Source organism: Hemicordylus capensis, chromosome 6, assembly GCF_027244095.1.
Source record: "Hemicordylus capensis ecotype Gifberg chromosome 6, rHemCap1.1.pri, whole genome shotgun sequence".
Lineage (NCBI taxonomy): Eukaryota > Metazoa > Chordata > Lepidosauria > Squamata > Cordylidae > Hemicordylus > Hemicordylus capensis.
In genome coordinates this window covers 47,730,132-47,752,527 of record NC_069662.1, presented here as the reverse complement: position 1 = coordinate 47,752,527, position 22,396 = coordinate 47,730,132, and the positions used below count along the sequence as shown (strand labels likewise).

The 22,396-nt window shown below is 46.4% G+C and overlaps 1 protein-coding gene across 7 annotated transcripts in view; it reads right to left on the bottom strand.

Moving 5' to 3' along the window:
* The window catches only part of MED24 (mediator complex subunit 24), a 154,632-nt gene that overhangs the window by 85,948 nt on the left and 46,288 nt on the right, over positions 1-22,396 (bottom strand). For 5 of the 7 annotated variants that reach the window (XM_053259097.1, XM_053259096.1, XM_053259094.1 and 2 more), the window contains 9 exons: positions 21,084-21,121; positions 19,477-19,559; positions 17,867-18,045; positions 16,467-16,566; positions 14,132-14,307; positions 12,913-13,177; positions 11,639-11,820; positions 3,635-3,728; positions 1,211-1,325 (listed from right to left, as the gene is read on the bottom strand). In XM_053259097.1, the coding sequence (XP_053115072.1) occupies positions 1,211-1,325; positions 3,635-3,728; positions 11,639-11,820; positions 12,913-13,177; positions 14,132-14,307; positions 16,467-16,566; positions 17,867-18,045; positions 19,477-19,559; positions 21,084-21,121 (1,232 nt within the window). The remainder of the gene's footprint in view (positions 1-1,210; positions 1,326-3,634; positions 3,729-11,638; positions 11,821-12,912; positions 13,178-14,131; positions 14,308-16,466; positions 16,567-17,866; positions 18,046-19,476; positions 19,560-21,083; positions 21,122-22,396) is intronic. The other 2 variants (XM_053259100.1, XM_053259098.1) reach the window with 1 other exon arrangement.

Sequence of the window (22,396 nt, the reverse complement as noted above, 5' to 3'; positions counted from 1 at the left end):
CACTTCCTTGTGCACATGGAGAGGAGGGGTGGTTTTCAGTGATCCTCCCCTCCCTCTACAGCTGCCTGTGCATGTCCTCAGGGACAGATCTTTGGGAGGCACAGAGGGCTGCAGGGCAGGGCAGGGTTGCCCTTTATGATCAAGAGGATGGATTTGTTGACCTTTTACATCTTTTCATCTCCACAATCCTGCAGTGGAATTACCCTAGGAACGCAATCAGATGCAACCAACCGGAAGGAAGTTAAATGCCATCACTCCCTCTGATTCATGGTTAGATCAAGGCTTTGTTTTTCTTTTATATTGCTTGCTATAAATCATCCTTGTGTAGATCCCAGCAATGATAAAGGAAACAGGCACTGCCGACTCACTACTGCAATGCAAGAAATTCACGAAAGAAAAGTCCCAAATTTCATTAAGGAAGGAAAATGCAAAACCACAACAAATGGAATTAGGGAAAATGCCTTGAGTACAATGGAAGGCATGCAAATAGAAAGGATCTCTGAATCACTGGGCACAAATCCAACTGATGAGTACCAATGGTCTCCATCCCCATAAATCACGGGTCAATACTGGAGGGGGGAAATGGCCACACTCTAAAGTTACAGGGAGCAGTCATGTTTTTTTAAAAAGTAATGCCCCAATGTGATGTTTCTTCCTCCCCTGGTACATTGTGGGAAGAGTGCTGGGGAGGTGGCATTTTAAAGCACTGCTGCCAGCAGCTTTCCGGCCAGAAAAGGAGTTTGCCAGTCTGATTAAGGTAAGCCCCCTCAACCCACCCTAATGATGTTAAATATGAAACTGTATCATTTTATCAGACCATATCTGATGTGATGCAAGCTTTATCACCAGATATGGTCTGATAAAATGATACAATTCCATATTTAACTGTGAAGTGGATGAAAGCCTGCTGTGACCATTCTTCAGATACTCCATCTATTGCCACCCTGACACAAGCCAAGTAACCCTTTGTTCGTTTTCCCTTCACTGTTTATACCAATTCATTCTCCTGGAGGAAGGGCAAGTCCAATAATGTGCTGTTTTTTTTAGAGAGAGGAGTTGTGTTGACATTATTTTTAAAAAGGTGGCGGGGGGGGCGATTTTAGCCAGATCAGAATCGGGGGGCTAGAATGGGACTTTTGCCACTGGGATTGGCCAGTCTCTTCCACGAAACATGTTGGGGCCCACATTAATTTCAGGAAAGGTTCCTCACCATGATTCCACTTACTGGGGCTGGACAGGATGCTGGTGTCTTCTTCATTAGAGCTAAGCAGGCGCATGAGTTTGGATGGCTGGGTATCATCTAATGGGAAAAGACTGATGTAATCCTGGGAGAGGGACCAAAAGGAAAGCAAAATTCAATTGTGGTTAATGACAGACACAGGGCAAGTCAACATTCATGTCTCAGTCTTGCCAGTTGTGCACAGGCTTGAAATCCAACCAGCCTCCTGGCTCAGCCTCCCAACTCAAATAACCAGGTGAAAGATTATTCACGTGCATTTCTTTACTCCCTTCACGTATTTCCTTTTCAGTTCCCCTACCTCTCTGCGCAGAAGGGAAATGTTTGACTAACAAGCAGAAGGTTGCCTGGTTCAAATCCCTGCTGCTACTATATCAGGCAGCAGCAATATAGGAAGATGCTGAAAGGTATCATCTCATACTGTGCGGGAGGAGGCAATGGTAAACCCCTCCTGTATTCTACCAAAGACAACCACAGGGCTCTGTGGGCGCCAGGAGTCAAAATGGACTTGACGGCACACTTCACCTCTCTAAAAAGGATGCAGAGAAATGAAGCAGAAGTCCTGTGTGGTTCTCTGTGTTAAGTAACTTATAAACCACAAGTCCCTAGTTCAAATTTTGCTTCTGTGAGTGGCCTTAGGCAAGCAACTTTCTCTCAACCACTTCATCCTATTTCCTTTCTTTTTTGGATGGAGGTAATAATACTCACCTAACTTACAAGGTTGCTGCAAGGATATAAGGTATGTCAGTGTTCTTCACTGCAAGGCCCAGAAGCTGGTGGAGACCCATCACCCCTTAGGGCAGCTCCCTGTCTAATTGTGGAGGCAAATGCTTTGAGCAGCCCCCACTCCCCAGTACAACACGGAGGTCACTCTGCCCATCGTGCAGTGGTGTGCTTTGCCCAGTGCGGGTGGGATTCCTATAAAGGAAACGGAGCCTTCTCAAACCCCAATGCCATCTTGGAAGGCAGGCATGGAAGGCTGGGAAGTGGTACCTTTCCCCAGTGCTTTCCCCATGGAGCTCTATGGGGAAAGCGCTGGGAAGAACGACACTTTCCAGTGCTCCATGCCTTCCTTCCAAGATGGTGCTGGGTTTGACAGGGTTCTGTTTCTCTTGAAGCCCCACCCACACCCACCCCAGAAAACACTCAGCACTGTGTGAAGGTCAGGACACTGAGAAACAACTTGTTGCACTGGAGGGTTTTTGTTTTTTTTTTTGCCAAAGTGGCCTGTGAAGACCACTGTCATATGTGAGTCTCTCTGCAGTGCTATATAAAGACTAAATACGATCAATCCCCGTGTTTGTAAAGTGGGTGTCCTGCATGACAAGTGTGCTGGGCAGTAACACAGAAAAGGCGCAGGCTGGAAGTGGGATGGCAGGGAAATCCTGCTCTGTCAAGACCCACAAACCAGTGGGACCAAGGACTGTGTGCACGTGCTGCCCTCGTGCTACTGGCAAACATCAGCAACATGGAGCAGCACAGAGTGGGGAGCCCTCACTTGCAGGAGTTAAGCCAAAGAGAGGCAAGCCACTTGCCCCTCGGTAACGCCAATGCCTACCTTCAACAATATGACATCTTTTAAATCTGGGCTGTACTACTTTGGCCCTCCAACTGCTGTAGGGACTACAGCTCCCATCAACCCCAGCCACAGTGGCCAACAATCAGGGATAATGGGAGTTGTAGTCCAACAACAGCTAGAGGGCTGAAGTTCTGCATTCCTGGTTTAAATCAGTATGTATTTTTGTGCTTACTAGTCAGGTAGAACACCACCACACACACACACACACACTTGCTATGCACAGTTCACCTCAGGCTGAGTGAGATCATCATTAGCTGTTTCTTATTTTTTTTAAAGTTTAGACAAATTCATGGAGGATAAATCAATGGTTTTTTACCATGCTAGTTAAACGGAACCTCCATGTACAGAGGCAGTATACCTCAATGCCAGATTTTTCTGGGACTAACGACAGGAGAAAGATGCCACCTTCTTGCCCTGCTTGTGAGCTTCCTAGAGGCACCTGACCAGCTGCTGATGGAAACAGAATGCTAGAGCAGATGGGCCCTTGATCCAGAAAGGCAGCTTTTATAATCTCAAGACAAGACAAGATGGTTTCACCATGAGACTGCCAAAGTCTCAAACTCATGTCTGACCACTTTTGACATGACAAAGGTGTCAGACCCAGCATTCATTTCCAGCTGCTTTAAAAAAATAATAATAAATGCCACATCCAAAGTGGTCAAAAGGTTCCTACTCTGTCCCAACAGATCTTTTCCATCCACTCATCAGTTTCACCTCATTAGGTTCACGCACTCCAACTGGCCATATTAATTCCATCGGGTCAGTTTTCCTTCTTCCCAATATCTTTGTGGAGGACTTAAGTGGGAACAACAGCATACCTCGATATCTTCTCGGTGTCTCTTGCGCTGCCAGGCAGAGGCCTGCCCCTTGTTGTGGGAAGAGTAGGAGCTGGAGGCACACCATACGGACAGCCTGGTGGAAAGGAAGGAACATCAGCCTGAAGGATTTAGACTGGACCTCCGTCCTGACCCTTTCCCACCACTGGGTGTAGGTCCCTCAATCCACACATTCTCAGAGAGTGTAAGAGAAACAGGACGTCCCACATAGTACTGACAATGGAGAGCAACAATCCCAGAATGTCTCCTTGTGTTCAAGTCAGGAAGGGCATTCTTTTGCCTCCACTCCAAGCCTGGACCCTGAGGCCAACAGGGTCTGCTAACTGGGCAAAGAGGCACCTTTTACCGTGGTGATTCTCTTTATTTAGCAGGGGGAGAGTAACTGGCCCTATCCACCCCCAGCACAGTACTTCCAGTGACTGTTGCTGGTGTCTATCTCATGTTTCTTTTTAGATTGTGAGCCCTTTGGGGACAGGGAGCCATCTTATTTGTTTGTTATTTCTTGTGTAAACCGCCCTGAGCCATTTCTGGAAGGGTGGTATAGAAACAACAACAACAACAACAACAACAGCCACCGCCACCACTGGTACTACAGAAGACAAAGCAGCTGCACTGAGAACAGAAGAGAGTGTCTTAACAGAGGAGAACAGCAGCCCGCGCCCCCCACCCCCGGAATCCACTGACAGCCCTCTGAAGGAAATTATGCTAAGGGTTTAAAAAGCAGGGAATGGGGACCTGGACAGTTGGGTTTGTGCTGTGAGTTTTTTAATGCTTCTTTAATATGACGAGTATTTATATACCACTTTTCAACAAAGGTTCCCAAAGCAATTTACGTAGATATAAAAAATAAACAAATAAAATGGCTCCCTGTCCCCAAAGGGCTCACAATCTAAAAAAAAAACGTAAGATATGCACCAGCAACAGCCACTGGAGGGATGCTGTGCCGGGGATGGATAGGGCCAGTTGCTCTCCCTCTGCTAAATAAAGTGAATTACCACTTTTAAAAGGTGTCTCTTTGCTCATTTAGCAGGGGAATATGTTTTATTTTAATGTATAAAGGCAAAGACAAAGTTTCAAGGCATACTGACGGGCGAAGTAGCAATCCTTCTCATCTATGTTAGCACTTTGTGATCTCTGGGAACCAGTCCCAGTGCTAAGACAGTCCGGGGGATGGTATAGAAGAAGAAAAAGAATAGGACAAAGTACTTCTCAGTTGCTGGGGTCAAGGACATCACATGTGCTCCTAGGCAGGACTTTGTAACTAGTTTGAAAAACAGACCTCTCCAGTTTTTCTCCGACTACCTCCTAATATCTGCCTTTTTTCTTGAAATCTTTCCTCAATTTCTGTTAGATACCTTCATACCTACACACATACACACACACACACTCCTCCATTTGGGTTCCCTCAGCATTTTTTCCTCCGTCTCTGTCTCTCTCTCCCCTTCTCTCTATTCCCCGGCCATGGAGCGCACAGGGAAGGAGAGGAGTATTAGTGTGCTGAGGGGAAAGGGCAAGGTGGCTTTCCAAATGCCACAAGAGCAACCAGAACGCCTCCCCCGAAAGCACTGAAGCCGGCCCCTCCCAGGCTGTCCAGCGAAGCACCACAGGATGCCGTGAGACCCGCAGTAGCGTGGCAAGGAACCCCTGGGGGGAGAAGGCAGACAGCGCAGAGTCTTTCTTGCCGCCCTCCCATCTCACCGCCACGCTGTGACGGGCGGCGGCAAGCCCCCTAGCGATGCAACCACCAATGTGGGGAAAGTTGAGGGCGTGGGCAGCTGGATTGGGCCATTCCCGGGTGACCTCAATGGCGGCAGAGCACGAGCTCCAAAATGGCAGCTGCATTGAAAAGGGCGCGAAAATGCTCAGCTCCTCAGGAGGAATATGGAGGACCCCGTTAAGCTGCACCAGGGACTAGGACCGGGACCAGGGACACCCAGGATTGCCGGTGAGACCTCTCCTTGCTGAGAACAGCCCCAAGCGGGTCCCTCAATGCCAGTCCCTAGCTTTCCGAAGGTGGTTCCCACAGAGTGGGAGGCTTGTTTAGAAATGCCATCATTGATACTGTTCAACAGCTTAAGCCTCATATTAAGACTAAAAAATCCAAAAAGCAAAGCAGAGTTCCTCTTCATCTGGGGAATCTACCTCAAGGTCATCTAGCCCAACCCCCAAGAAAGCAACAAAAAAAGAGAAAACATACAAAACATTCTAAGGGATTAGAGATTTTAAACACAGATCCAGAGAACAACATTCCTCAGATCAGTCAGGTCCAGATTCAGGGGACCCTAACACACTGAACCCCAGACTCATTCTCCCTGATAAGCGTAAAATGCCAGTTACCCCATTAATCAACTTGGAAGCTGACCCTGAAGGGGAACCAGATGAGAGAAATCAGGACCAGGCCATGGTACCTGACAAGGAAGAAGGGGAATGGTCAGGTGGGGAGAAGATCAGGACTCAAATCATGTTTCTCAACGTCTGTTCGTGTCCGAGGACTTAACCTGCTAATGACCAGGGTCATAGCAACTACTGATCTACAATCTAAGGCAGCGCCAGAGTCTACCCACAGAGAAAAGGGGGACCTGGTATTTCCCAAAGCGAAGCCTAGGGATATTTTGCTGCCAATGCCTGAATGCTTTACTGAGGCAATAAAACAAGAATGGCTCCTACCAGTGGCAAACAAAAAGCCGATGGCTGTGGCAAATAGTTGTTATTCTTTTTTACAGGAGTCATCAGACTTACTAAAAATGCCTAATACAGATGCCCCAGTGGCACAATTGGTGTCTGGATCCTTACTCCCACGGGATAGGGAGGCAACATAAAGGGATCCTTCTGATAAAAAAGCAGAAATATCATTTAGAAGAGTGCATGATAACTCTTCTTTGGCAACACGCTCCTCCACAGCAGCGTCATTGGTGGCCAGGACATCCTTGCTATGGGTTGATGACTTGCTCAGTGATCCCCCATCAGATCCATTTAAAATGAGACAACAACTCCTTAAAATTCAAAAGGCTCAAGCCTTCGTGGCAGATGCCATGTTAGATACGATAAAATTTGCTACACGGGCATCCGCCGCTTCTGTGGTGGGCAGGACACACCTCTGGCTAGAAAGCTAGCAGGTGGATGCAAATTCCAAAATTAACCGGACTGCCGTGCCCTATGATATCACTAAGCTGTTCGAGGAGGAGGCACTGAAGGAGGTCCTTGTAGAATCCAGGGATACAAGAAAAACCATGCCTTCAGCACCAAGAAAACCTGATAAGCCAATGTCTAAACAACCTTTCCAGCCTTTTCGGAGCTACCGCCCCTCTTTCAGGGGGCAGGATAGGGATTTCAGGCCTCAGCGTGGAAACTGGAACCATCAACGCTTCCAGAACAGAAGCTTTGGAAGCAACAGACAAACCTTTAACCAGAGCAAGCAAGCTAAGCGACAACCGTGATTCAGACAACCACGGCTGCGGGGCCACCTGTCAGAATTTCTCCAGGCTTGGAAACATTCCATAATGGAAAGGTGGGTTCTCACCATAATTCAACACGGCTACAAGACAGAACTGGAAGCCCCTCCTTCCCACAGGTTCCTCCCAACTCCAAGATCCCGCTCTATTTCCAAGCACTTAGAATTGCAAAAAGAAATTTTAGTTCTAAAGGAAATAGGTGCGGTGGAACCAGTACCACCAAACCAGGAGGGGAGGGGAATCTATTTCATCATGTTTACTGTCCCCAACAAGGATGGTTCCAGAAGAGCAGTACTAGATTTAAAGTACTTGAACAGTGGGTCAGGCACGAAGAGCTCCGGATGGAATCTCTAAGATCAGTAGCAGAGAACCTACACCACCTGGATTTCCTCTCCTCTGTGGACCTAAAGGAGGCGTATCTTAATATTCTGATATACCCCAGCAGCCAACACTTCCTCAAGTTAAAATATTCAGGAAAACACTACCAATACACAGCACTCCCATTCAGTCTTTCATCAGCCCCCAGGGTCTTCACAAAGGCCTTAGCACTCCCAATGGCTCATCTCCGCCTCCAGGGGGTTCAGATCTTTGCTTATCCAGACGATCTTTTGATCCAGTCATTGTCCAGGTAAGTAGCAGAAAACGATCTACAGAGTACACTACAAGCCTTACAGGAACATAGGTTCCTGGTGAACCTCAAGAAAAGCCAACTGTCTCCCATCACACAAGCTACAGCACTTGGGGGTGGTGATAGACACAGTCTAAGATCGTTTGTTCTTGCCACAGGACAGATATACGATGATCATCGCGGAGGTCAAAGAGGCACTGGCAACTCCTTCAGTACCACTACACTCATTGGCAAGACTCCTGGAAGTGATGGTGGCAGCGTTGGAGGCAGTCCCATGGGTGAAACTACACCTCAGGGAACTCCAATCGTTTATCCTTCCTTTTCAAAGGGCTATTGAGAACAAAAAGCGTGTGCTATTGACACTATCTCCTCAGGTGCATCACTCTCTCCAGTGGTGGCTATCACCGCAAAATCTACTGAGCGGAAAGCAACTTTGGACCCCCCAAAAATTATAGTAACAACAGACACCAGCAACAGGGGCTGGGGGGAACATTGCCTTCAACACTCTGCACAAGGGAGGTTGACAGTAAGTGAACAGCAGCACAGTATAAACTGGCTGGAATTAAGAGCTATTCGCTTCACTCTAAGCACGTTTCATCAGGAACTGCAGGGGCACGATATACTGGTCCAGACAGACAATACGACAGCCAAGGCTCATGTAAACAGGCAAGGGGGCATGCGGTTAAAAGCCTTGCACGTGAAAGCAGTTCTTCTAATTTCCTGGGCAGAACTACACCTTGTCTCACTAGCGGCACACCATGTGAAAGGAGACGTGAACCAACTGGCTGACTGGCTCAGCTGAGAGGACCTGATGCCAAGTGAATGGGCCTTGAACTGCAGAGTATTTCATCAGTTAGCCCAACAATGGGCGAGCCCAGTGTTGGGTCTGTTTGCTACTCCACAAAATGCCCAACTTCCAAGGTTCATATCCAGGTTTCCATGTGAACAAGCGGACAGCATGGATGCCCTGTCAGCAGATTGGCCAGAGGGCGTTCTATATGGATTCCAACCAACTCCACTGCTAGCCAGGGTGCTGAGTCATATCAGGATGCTACAAGCAGAAGTGATACTGGTGGCTCTGTTCTGGCCAAGGAGACCATGGTTCACGGAACTTTTACACCTGGCCATTGCAGAACCATGGTTTCTTCCAATCACACCAGATGTACTCCTACAGGGGCCAGTTCAACACCCAAACCCAAGCTGGTTTCGGCTTGCTGCTTGGAGACTGAGTGGAGATTGTTGGAACACCAAGGTTACTCAAACAAGGTGTCTGAAACCATCCTGGCATCCCAAAGGCCTTCCACGAACCGGGTGTACCAGTGCACATGGAGAGCATTTTTAAGGTGGTCAGCACGCCACAAAGTGTCCCAAGGGGAGGCTTCGATTCAACACCTACTACAATTCCTACAAGAAGGCCTTGATATGGGATTGAAACCTAATACCCTGAAAAGACAAGCAGCGTCACTAGTAGGTCTAATCTCGGGTGTTTCGACAAGAACTATGACTTCACAGCCACACCTGAAACGGTTCCTCAAGGGAACTACTCTCCTGTCTCCACTGATGGCACACCGTTTTCCCTCTTGGAACTTGGGCACAGTATTGGAGGCTTTACAATTTTCACCCTTTGAACCGATTAAGTCTATCCCGATAAGACTTATTTAAGCTAGCATTTCTGGTAGCAATTACCTTGGCGAGACGCATTTCAGAACTGCAGGCTTTATCTGTACATAGGTCATATTGCATATTCACTAAGGACTCTGTACATCTTATACCTGATCTTTTTGTTCACCCTAAGATTGCTTCTCCCTTCCATCAATCACAGGATGTTTTTTTCCCGTCATTCTGCCCGCATCCAAATCATCAAAGGGAAAAAGTATGGCACAAACTGGATGTTAGACGATGCCTTAAGTCCTATATAAACTGGACAGCATCTTTTCGCACTACAGACTCCATGTTTGTATCCTTTCTACCAGCATCAATGAGAAGGCCAGCGTCTTCATTGACCATTACGAGATAGATCAAAACATGCATAACAGCGCCGTAGACACATCTCATACATCATCATCATCAGAGCCAGCATGGTGTAGTGGTTAGAGTGCTGGACTAGGACTGGGGAGACCAGAGTTCAAATCCCCATTCAGCCATGATACTAGCTGGGTGACTCTGGGCCAGTCACTTCTCTCTCAGCCCAACCTACTTCACAGGGTTGTTGTGAGGAGAAACTCAAGTACGTAGTACACCGCTCTGGGCTCCTTGGAAGAAGAGCGGGATATAAACGTAAAAATCATCATCATCTTCATCCACCTACGAAAATTATGACGTACTCTACAAGGGCGGCAGCAACATCAGCCGTCTTCTCCACAAATGCACCACTACAGGAAATTTGTAAGGCGGCTATGTGGAAGAATCCATCAACCTTCACGAGGCATTTAAAAATGTACATGTATGTCTCTGCCCAGGCAGCCTTCAGAAGAAGGTTGCTCCAGCAGGTGCTTCCCTAGGAGTAGACAAGCGCTCCCTCTCTAGGTGACTCACAAGCTATGGTATGTCCCATCGTGATGTCCTTGACCCCAGCAACTGAGAATGGAGCATTGGTTCACTTACCGTGAAGGCTTCTTCTTGTTGCTGGAATCAAGGACATCACGACCCTCCCGGCTTAACGCACCTCTCTACTCCTTGTCAGACCCTCGATTACTTATGGTCATGACATATTATTCACAATTGACTCGATGTTATGCGGCAAGAATCTTAACAGACTACTTGGAGGAAAGTTACCATGTACCTCCTTTATTATGAGACACAGTTTCTCTTCTGTTAGTTATTTGTTTTTTGCCTCTATTCTGTTTATATATTCTTGGTACACGTTGTTTACAGTCATACCTTTAAACTTGGCCTGAAAGAACTAGGGGCAGAGTCATCCCCCTCAGGCTCTAGAGGCTTCTGTTTTTCAAACGAGTTACAAAGTCCTACCTAGGAGCACGTGAGGCGGATAACCCATCATGATGTCCTTGACTCCAGCAACAAGAAGCAGCCTTCACGGTAAGTGAACCAATGCTCAATTCTTTACACAATGCATGATTTATGAAATTCATTGCCAAGGGACATGGTAATGGCCACGAGATTTGATGGCTTCAAAAGGGGATTAGACAAATTCATGGAGAAAAAGGCTAACATCAGCTATCCGTCACAATGACTATATGGAACTTCCATGTTCAGAGGCTGTATACCTCTAAATACCAGTGGCTGAGGGAAACAATAGCAGGGAAGGATTACTGCCTTGATGCTCTGCTTGTGAGCATATTGGCCACTGTGAGAAACAGAATGCTGGATCAGACAGAACTTTGGTCTCATCTAGCAGGGCTCTTCTCATGTTTTTAACTCCTGAGGTTTCCCTCCCAAATTCTGCCACTAACCAAGTTCGCACATCTTGCCCATCTTTCTCGCTTCCATGTCCCAAAGCTTCCTTTCTCTTGATGAACATGCTTTTGACTATCACAATTCAACATTTTAAGTCCCTAGAGCGTGATCATTTGAAGAGGGGGAAAAGAAAGTTTATAAGCACTCATGGTTTTAAATGAGATACTCTAATAATAAATACCTGGTGAACTCTCAGAAAGCTGAGAGAGGACCTGGGCAGGATTTCCAGTGGGCAGCGGCCAGAATCTCAGTGCTCTGCACAACATTTTGCCCCTTTCCATGACTACCAGTAAGTCAGTCTCTCTCTCTCTCTCTCTCTCTCTCTCTCTCTCTCTCTCTCTCTCTCTCTCTCACACACACACACACACACACACACACACACACACACACACACACACACAGAGCTTAATTTCCATGAGTTGTAAGTTGCAGACTCCCACCTTTCTGGCACAGAATTTAGATTCATGGGTGCTTCTGTCCATCACTTACTTGGCGAGGGCCTTGCCTGGTGGGTCCATCAGCATATGCCACTTAGAGGAGTCTGTGAGCAGATTGGGCAGGATGTGCCCCAGGAGGGTGAGTGTCAGTTGCTGCATGTCCAGGCAGAAGATGGAGTACAGCAGCTCCACAGCCCGCACTGCATGCTCTTTTCGTGTCTCCTTCAATAACTCCTAAGAGAAGAGACAGAAACGGATGGAACACGGCAGAGGAGGGACAGACAGTGAGCTTTGCTCCTTGCTGAATACCCATGGAGGCTGAGCTGCTCTGGGAGGCTATGACACCCTAGTGCCATGTGCAAAACTCAAAACCGTCAGCCTATCAAGCAGTTGCCAAGTATTGCTGAAACAAAGAAAGTAGGGAGTTGAACCAAACCTGAACCAAAAACTGGCTCACTGAGAGGTTCTCTCAGTGAACCAGAACTAAATCTGAATCTAAAATTTCCCCTAAACACAGAGTGGTACTGGTTCAAAAAACATGGTGCAATAATCAGGCATTCAGCTTTTAATTTCAGAATTAATGTTTTATTTTCCCTTTAAAAAACAACCCCTGCTATCAGCGTTCCCTCTAAGGCAGGGTTTCTTAACCTTGGGCCCCCAGATGTTGTTGGACTACAACTCCCAGAATCCCCAGCCACAAAGGCCATGTTTGGGGATTCTGAGAGTTGTAGTCCAACAACATCTGGGGGCCCAAGGTTAAGAAACCCTGCTCTAAGGCAAGCACATGTGCACACGCTCAAACATTTATTGATATCTGCTCAGTTAATTTTAGATCTTGCTCAGGAAGGCCCCATTCTGAATGCACATGCGTGCACACTGCCTTGATACTGCTGCTGAGAACAAAACTCATACTGAATACATATGAAAAAAATTAGAGGGAACTCTGCCTGCTATATGTATTTTGTTTGTAAAAATCTTTAACGATTCAAAAATAATAAAAAAATATTATTATAAAGTTAAATAGCATTATATTCATTATAATGACCGGACTCCCTAATGTAAAGCACTTTGAACCTTTAGGAAAAGCATTATATAAATATTATAATCAAGCCTATTCCATATATTTATTTAATCATTTATAAGCCACATTCTCTGCTGAAGAATGAGCAGAAAATCGTGGAAAAGCCAGTTTGCACCCACAAAGGTTTTTACCCCTTTGCTACCTGAAAACCTTGTTCCAATTTCCATTGTACATGTGTTCAATGCATCAATATTAACAGGATCTGTAGTACTGGTGAAAAAGTGTCTTAGTCCCCTCCCCTGTACCTTGACAAGGTTGTTGCAGAACCAATAGACTCCACCCATGTGCAGAAGGGTGTCGAAGATGTGGATGGAACGGCTGTCCACCCAACCCTTCTCTAACACCTTGGAGAAGACGCCCATCAGCACCTCCTTGATAGGTTTCTTGGCAGGGAGGAGGTTCCAGTAGGGCATGGTCTCCACACCGGTGGCAGGAAACTTGATTTGTGCAGCCGTCTGCTGCAGGACATCAGCACACATGTGCTCAAGGATCGAACTCATGATCACAACTCTGGATAGCAGCGGGGAGGAGGGAAAGAAGAGAAAAATCAATGATGTGGTTTCCTGAGTTGGTCTACTTGTCAAGGCTAATTATGGTACAGGAGAACCCCATTATCCGTGGGGATTGCATTCTGCGGGGGGTAGGGGGCACGGAGAGTGAAACCACAAATAAAGGGCATTAGGGCAATGGAAATTGGGGGAATAGGATCCTGAGGCAATGGTCCATAACGGCTGGTGAAAATGGCATAAAAATGGCCTGAAAGTGGGGGAAATGAGTGAGGGTGCCCTACCATGCTCAGTCTTTCCCCAGCTGTACAACAATGCCCCCCAAAATGTTGAAATTTTCTTTTTTCTTTTGGTGAAAAATCACGCCCCCACCCCCCACGTTTCCTTTAACAAAAGTGAGCCAGAAAATGGCTCCCTTACACAAAACAGTGAGCAGAAATGTCCTCAGAGGTCATTTCTACCCAGCTCGACCCATGGATATGTGAAAATTAACAATTTTTTGCTGGTTCCCCCCCCCCAAGTATACTGATGTTGAGTGTAAATTACCCAACCACGGATACACGAAACCAAAGATATCAGCTCCGAAGATAATGGGGTTCCCCTGCACACCCAAAGTATGCAGGAATTCTTGCAAAAGGAAGCAGGGAGCAGCTATTAGAAGGCTACTGCCAATGAGGGTTGGGGTAACCTAATCAACTGTCCTCATTTCCAGATGTAGCTGGTGGAAGCCCTGATCAGCTCTTTGCTGGCTTCATGGCTGGCCCACGAGTCTCTCTCACACCACTTTTCTGGACCTTACAATTATCCTTGGTCTTTTCACATTCTGAATTCGGTGAACTAATGAACTAAATAAACAATAAATAAATGAATATACAAGCAGGATATCCTACCCTGCAGATGCAGCTTTGTCCAGCGTCCAGTTTCTCTGTCCCCAAGAGGACTCACAACCACCACTCACCTTTCACTATAGAACTGAAGGGTGTTCTCGCCATACAGGGGTGTTGCCAACTGGCGGATCATCTGTAGCGACTTCTCCCGCTCATCCAAGCCCAGCATGCGGACATGGGCCACCAGCCAGGCCACGGCACACACAGCCATGCTACACACCTTCCCCTTGATGTTATCTGTGATTTTCTGGTGTGGGGGGAAGGGGAGGAAAAAGAAGCAAGGTGGTAGTTAGTAGTTTAACACAACTGGGACATGCTGTTATACACAAAGGGGAAAACTGTTATACACAAAGGTGAGAACTTTCCACAACATGCCTCCTCGCCTCTTGCCTTGATCTAGGATACGCAAGCTGATGGATATGGGGATCTTATGGATGTAGGACTCTGCCGTGCAGCTGGCTTTTCGATTAGGAAAAACAGCTCTTTTTATTCTATATATCCTACATCTGCAAAGCCAGCCGGAGGCCTGACTTGGGGAGGAGAGCTGCTGTGGTAGTGAGTATGAATTGTCCCCTTTTGCTAAGCAGGTTCCACTTTGGATTGCATTTGGATGGGTGACTACATGTCACTAAGATATTTCCCTTACGGGTGGGGCCAGAGCTCAATGGAAGAGCACCTGCATGCTTGCATGCAAAAGATTCAGAGTTCACTCCCTGGCATCTACAGGTAGGACTGCCTGAAACCTTGGAGAGCCGCTGGCAGTCAGTGTAGACAATACTGAGCTAAATGGATCAATGATCTGACTCTGTATAAAGAAAGCTTTCTATCTTCCTAACTTTTGTAGTCACATCCTTGACCTTTTCAAACACTTCTGCTAGGAACTTGGCAGGAGTAGGTGTACTCAAAGATGAGTCAGGATCCTGAAATATGCTGGAGCACCAGGTACTACAGATCATTAGTTGCTCAAGTAGATTACAGATTTCCCCCCCTGAAGATTTCAGAGACCTTTGAAAAAGAACACTCCTTGCATCCCTTAGAAAGGATATTTTACCTTTTCAGGGGTGTGAGTGCTAGGTAATACAAGACTCTTCAGCAAGGCCAAATATTTGCAGATACAATTTTGCAATCCCAAGGCAGATGGGAGCCCCTGGCAGTACAAACGTTCTTTTTAAAAAAAGAGGCATGGCCTTAAAGTGTCTGCTGTGGTCCCTGGTTTTTTTGTTTTTTAAAAAAACATTTATATCCCGCTCTTCCTCCAAGGAGCCTAGAGCGGTGTACTCCATACTTAAGTTTCTTCTCACAACAACCCTGTGAAGTAGGTTAGGCTGAGAGCGAAGTGACTGGCCCAGAGTTACCCAGCAAGTATTTGGCTGAATGGGGATTTGAACTTGGGTCTCCCCGGTCCTAGTCCAGCACTCTAACCACTACACCACGCTGGCTCTCTGCTGGTTCTGCTGCTCCTCCATCTCTTACACACAAACATGCACTGCTTGTTTCAGGAGCAAGAAACTCCTGAACAGCAAGAGCACGTCAATGGAACCACTCACCTAGGAGTGCTGTAGCTCTCCCTTGCTCAAAGTCTTCAAGCAGAGATTTGTACGGGCCACATTAGCTCTGGACTTCCTGCATCAGGCAGGAGAAGACTTGCAAGACCTCCTCCAACTCTATGATTTGATAGGGGCTGTGCTGTGCCTTTGAGCTGTGGCTCCTCCCTTCCTTACACATAAACATACCCTGATGTTGTCTCTTTTAGTTGAAAGAGGACCAGAAGAACTGCTGTTCTCATAGCACGCCACCCATTCCCATTTGCTGCCGCTCAAGCTGTTGCTGTTCAGACGGCAGGTGAAGGGAATGCATGCCTGAACACTTCTCCCCATATAAAACCACTCTTGGCCCCTAAGGAATTGGTGTGTGGGGGAGACGGCAAAGTTAGACAAGCTCTCCATGACGTATATATTTGGGGAGAGTATTCAAACATGTGGTCCTCCCCTGCAGTCTGAAGTGGTACAGCCCAGCACAAGCTGCACCACATGGTTCTCCTGATCAAGCATTATTTATTTAAAATATTTATACCCTGCCCCTCCAGTACACTACTGTTCGGGGTGGCTCACAACATTAATAAAAAGATACAATATAAAGTAAGACTAATAAAGTTAAACGAATTTAAGTTAAACAAGTTAAAAGACCAGGCTAAAACCACATTTAAAATTACAATTTTTAAAAAAGTTTAAAACAAAAAGTTATTTTAAAAGCTAAAAACTGAGAAATACAAAAAGTAAATAACCTACCAGATATAAACAGAAATGAAGCTTTTAGCTTTAACTGCCCTGTGCTTTAAGAAAGATAACCAGTGATACAGCTCCAATGTTTACAGTTTGTTGGAGAACGTAGCTGCTTTGCATTTACCTGGACTGATTCGGAGGTGAGAACCCCATTTTCCCAGGCATTCAGAATCTCCAAGATGGCAGCAGAGATGCTCAGACATGCTTCTTGCCACTTCATCTGCCTGTTCAGATGCAGGGACATGTGGGGAAGCAAAGAAACAAAAGGGAAAACCTGATCAGAAACACAGGAGATTGAGGTATTTGCACATCTGTCTGTTAGCAAGCACGGAGTTTAGTAACAGGTGCCAACTTCTGCATCCATAAACAGTAACCACTGATTTTTAAAAACAGATTTCTAGCCTCATGTTTTGAAAATGATATGATATGATAAATAAAATGTATTGAGATGCCTGTTGAACACTCAAAAAATTTTAATGAGTTTTTTGTGGATAAAATTCTCTCCTGTTCAGGCCAACTTAGACCCAGACCCCATAATTCCTACAGTGGCCGACGTGGAAGCGTCCAGCAACTCCTCTTTTGTTGTTAGACTGGATCAGTTTCAGTTTATGACTTCTGAGGATGTGGACAAGCTGCTTGGAATGGTGAGGCCTACCACTATCGAGATCATCTAGAGAGGTTCGTCTGCAGTTGCCCTCAACTCGTTTGGTGGCTACACAGGGACGGGCCTTCTCTGTTGCTGCCCTTAGGACTCTGGAATGTGCCCCTTGCTGAAACAAGAGTCTTCCCATCTCTGAAAACTCTTTTAAAGTCCTTAAAGACTTGTTTTTTCACCCAAGCTTTCAAACTTGATTGTGGTTTTTAATTGTTTTGAGGTTTTATTTTTGTCTCAATTTCTTTTATGTTTATTTGTTTTACGCCCCGAGACAGAAGTTTGGGGCAGTCTACAAATTTGAAGGAAGGAAGGAAGGAAGGAAGGAAGGAAGGAAGGAAGGAAGGAAGGAAGGAAGGGGCTGAGCAAGATTTCCAAAGCTGGGTCGAGTGTCCTGAATAGCAACTCACTCCTCGGCATGACTAGGTAGAATAAATTATACACTATGAAGAAATGTATTCCATTTTGCATAATGTAAACACTGACTTTCAGCTTCTCTTCCCACATAGTTCAACCGCATTAGCACACATTAGTACCTGCATATGGCTGAGTAGAGCTCAAAAGCACATGCAGAGAACAGAAATCCCACACCTTAAATACTGGAGGCCTTTGCAGACCCTGCCAGTCATGCTGTCAACCATGAGGACTAGAAGCCTGCTTAAACAAAAAAAAGCTAAGGAATCTAAATTCTGTGACATGGAATTCTGGGTAGACAGAAAAGACCGTGATGAGCATCACAGCATGAACAAGAATGACAAATTGCTTCCTTTCTTGAGCACAGTCAAAAATAAATCTGACTTTTTAGTCAACATGACAGAAATCTTAAGATACTGGTTCCTCACTAGAACCATCATACTGATACAACAACTTACACCAATTTCATTTCTGAGGAGTTATTGAGTAAAGCTACTAGTGATTCCACCTTGGTGGAATCGGGTCGGAAGCAAGGGTGGTCAGGGTTCAGGATCTTCCCTTCTTCAGGCATGCAGGTCTGCATCCAGGTCTCAAAGAAAGGCACCTCTCCAGGAGGACCAGCTTCTGAAAGGATTACCTGAAAGAGAAGTCAAGCCAAAGAGTCTCACCATGAGAACCCTAGGTCAAGGCAACAGCGACTCCTAGGGAGCAGCCTGGGTAATCACAGTGTAATCCTGAATGCATGGCTCACAAGACACTCATATAGTTTTCAAATACACTGTTGGAAAAGAAGAAAACTCTATCTAGATCTGAAAAAGAGGAAGTGCCTCAAGGCTCAGCAACACATGTGGGCTCCTCCAAATACCACAATTTGTTACAGTAATTTGTGGCTAAAATACATGCAACAATTATGGTAGTTGGTGATATGCTGGTTTGCAAACATGCTATTGCTACAGAACTTATTGTTTTAATGGTTTCAATCATTGTACTACTATAGCACTACACACTGCTTCAATCAATTGGCTTGGAAAAATGATTCATAAAATAAAAATACCAAGCCAACCCCCCAACCCGCATACACACACACACACACACACACACACACAGGCAACATTTTGATGAGTAGCACTTTGCAGGTTGCAAACAGCTGTACCAGCCTTGGGGGAAAGTCCATAGAAGGTGCTAGCCCACAGAATATTTTAAATAGCCAGCCTGCCAATGTGTACCAATAGAAGTCATATAGGCACATCAATTGCCTGAAAAGGACTCAATTTTCTCATCTTACAAAAAGTTTTCCAACTTGGCTCACCTGGAGGCAATTCTCATTCATCGTGGGCAAGTAGCCATTTGCAAGCCTGCCTTTTTCTACTGCTTTTGCGACTGGTAATCACAACCATCCCAGGATGCAGAACGTGTCATTTCCACTATACAGATGGGCAACTGAGAGGCAGGCAACTCTCAGTGATCCATCTAGCCCAGATGGCAATACTACTTCAGAGGAAGGATTACAACCTCCATCCTAGATTCAAGAGCAAACGCTTTGTGCGCAAATGGTCTGGATGCAATCCCTTCGGTCTCCATCTCCAAGGATTTCACAGAGTAGGGCTGCAAAAGCTTTCCACCAGAGGAGAGCTGCCTGCCACATTGCGAAGAATACAAAATAAAATCTAAAGTCATAGGGACACAGGATGCTGCCTTAGACTGAGCCAGACCTTCAGTCCATTTAGCTCCGTATGGGCCCCCCAATGATGTTGGACTACAACTCCCATCATCCCCAGCCATGGTCTTTGAGGCTGGGGATGATGGGAGTTGTAGTCCAACATCATCTGGGGACCCAAGGTTATGGAACCCTGGTCTAGACTGATGGGACAGCAGTGGCTCTCCTGTCTGAAACCCTGGAGCCTTTCCAAGCCCCATCTGGAGAGGCCAGGGAATGAACCTGGGACCTTCTGCTTGGAAAGAGGTAATCCACCACTGAGCTACAGCTCCTCCCCAAATCAAATTCCTCACCACTGAACACTCCCCCTACCCTCCACCCTATAATATGGAGGGGCCAGGGAGAGCCTACCTCAGAGCCATAAGTCTGGGCAACGTGACACAGCATGAGGAAGGAAATGTCGAAGAGAAGCGCTCTGACCGAAGCTGCTTTGGCTAGAAAGTGGGGAAAGGCAAAGCAATTAGCTCCCATAACCAAGAGAGAATGCTGTTGGGGTTTATTACTACCCTTAATCATGTTGCATGTGCAAGAGGTGCTTTGCAATCCTCGTCTCATTCATCCTCCAAGCACTAGAAAGAGGAGGCTTGTGACCGCTGCTGTGTATACACCGTGGGGTTTTGTTTTTTTAAGTTTCATGCTTTAGGGTCAAGGGATCCCGATTCTTCACCAAGAAATCAGAATTCTGCAAACTGGTGCACTGCTAGAGCAAACTGTATCAGTAAGTTACCTGCTTTCTAAGGGTGCAGGTTTTGTTCTCCTCTTTGGGCTGGTTTGGACAACAACGTCTGGCTGAACCACCCATCCTGTGAAGAGAAGCATGCGCATGCAGGTCTTCCCTCCAGTCGGCACACTGTTCCATTCTTGCATAGTCCCATTGCCAGGGGGTGGGCGAGAGACAATCAAGCTACCCACCACCACGTGGTTAGAATACAGCTTTGGATGTAGTATTTTTACTAACTGCGTGAGGGGGAGGAACAATCTGGACAGTCCATCCTCCAAATGACTATGCGGAAACAGACCGGCGCACGGGATAGGGAGATGTGCTCTTCCTCATGCAGTGGGCAGCATGGTCTGGCCCAGCCGCTTCTTCTGCTCCCGGCTGCATTAATTATGCAAGTTAAACTCAAACCTGCATCTATTTCCTTCTTTGGCATCATTTACCATCCTAGAAATTATAGTAAGGTCAGAGCGACCTACAGCACTAAAGGCCCGACGCAGTGACAATGTTGAAATCCTGCTTAGCCTCCCTCTCTGGCTCTTGAATTTTTATCAGGTCATTGTGGGGATGAATGAGGTTAACAATTATTAAGCACTCTACACATTTAGACTAATTAGCTATCATCATCATCATCATCATCATCATCGTATTATTCATTTAAATAAGCTCAGATGCCTGGGAGCTCCCTTTCCCATGTGTCCAGTGGATGGTCAGATGGCCTTTGCGTGTCTAATCACAAGCAAAAATATTCAGAATCCTTATCTTGGGGGGGTGGCACTCCAACATCACTCCATCCAAAGGACTTGTGCTCTATGGGTGCTGGGAGGCAAAACAATTTCCTTTGGAAGGGCAAGGGTGGGGGTGGGGAAGTCAGAGAGCAGGCTCACAGCTGCACGTTAACCCTTTCTTTCCCCGGGTGGAGATCCCCACCCAACAGTACAGATTAACTATTCTTGGGAGGATGGTGGGGGAGAGGATGCACGTGGCAGCCAAAAAGACAAAGAGACCCCAGTCATAACTTCAATACCCCCTTGTTGCACTGGGAATGCCGTGCTGGCGCTGCCTCCTCTGCCCGGCACCATGGCTTGCTTTCAATGCTTCCCTTCCCCGCCAACAGAACTTTCCAGTTAACCCATGAAAGCCTGGAGTCTCATGAGGAGCAACAGCAACTATTGGTTCCCCCGCCCCCGCCCCCCCCCGCAACAAACCAAAAAAGAATGTTAAGAGAACAAAGACTTACAGCCTTCACCACTGATATGCTTGGTAAATTCATTGAGCCTAAATGAGAGGACAAGGAAAGGAAAGGAAAAGAAAAGAGCAAGCATTTTTGTCAGTGGAGAGCAAATCAAATCTCATAACTGCCTCCGCTTTTGGAAGATCATTTTAATGTGCAAAGCAATCTAAAAGGATCAGGCAAGTCACAATTATACCCATTTTACAGATGAGGAAAAACCAAGACAAAAGGCTGAATACACAATTTAGATGGGACTTCAATCTTGGCATTGCCCCAACGCAGTAATCCTCTGCTCTTCATACCAATCCAATTCGGACATAACCTTTCGAATCCCTACATCCATCGGTCCTCTCTTAGTTCACTGCTTTTTTCCCTTTAAAAAAAAAATCCAGCTCTTTGTGCTGAAGCTTTTCCACCCAGCTATGACCCCTTTTGGCTGCTCTGTGGAAAGAGACATATCGACATGGCAAGCAAGGCATCCAACAGCAAACCAAAATCCCATGATGAGTCCCAACCACATAAAGTTATGTTTATCACACTTGCATAACAGAGTGGCTAATGTCTCCAGTTGAAATCGCAACCAATCTACAATAGGATAATACTGCCCAGTAAGGCTGCAATATGACCGCTCTGCATGACAGATCAGCAAGCACTACCAGGATAACGCACGCGAAATACTCTGAACACTCCCGAGGAGGGCTGTGCAACTTCAGCCCTCCAAATGGACTACAACTTCCATCATCCCTGTATTCTGGCCACTGTGGCTTAGGTTGATGGGCATCGTAGTCCAACAGCAGCCGGAGGCTGAACTTGTGCTGCCCTACTCTGAAGTGTTATACAAATGTCGAGTATCACTCTGTCTGTAGCAGAGTGGCTGCCCTATGTGCAGACATGCTACACATCCCAAAACAGGGAAGATGTGGGGTGGGAATTCCCTACAAATGGGAAGCGGCTTAAATTACAAAAGCCTCACCGACTCACCCACCTACCCCCCAGCCAGCAGGCCACAGGCTGTACATGCTGCCATGCCATCAGTAGGGGGCAGTGCACAGGCAGGAACCACCATCCACCAGAACTGAGAGGCATCAAAGTAATTTGTAATTCTGCACCCAGGTAGCCCAGTTTCTCTCCTAAGAGCAGCTGAACACTGGATCACACCTAAATAATGCAGTTGTGTTGATTTAAATGTTTTCCAACGCTGTCTTTTCCACTCCATGCAAAATGCCCAAGGTAGTTCACAACATTAAACGACTGTTTCCAAGCAGCGTGAGGCACTGAAGCCCCACTCCATTAAGATCTCATCGTGTCCCCTCCTGTTC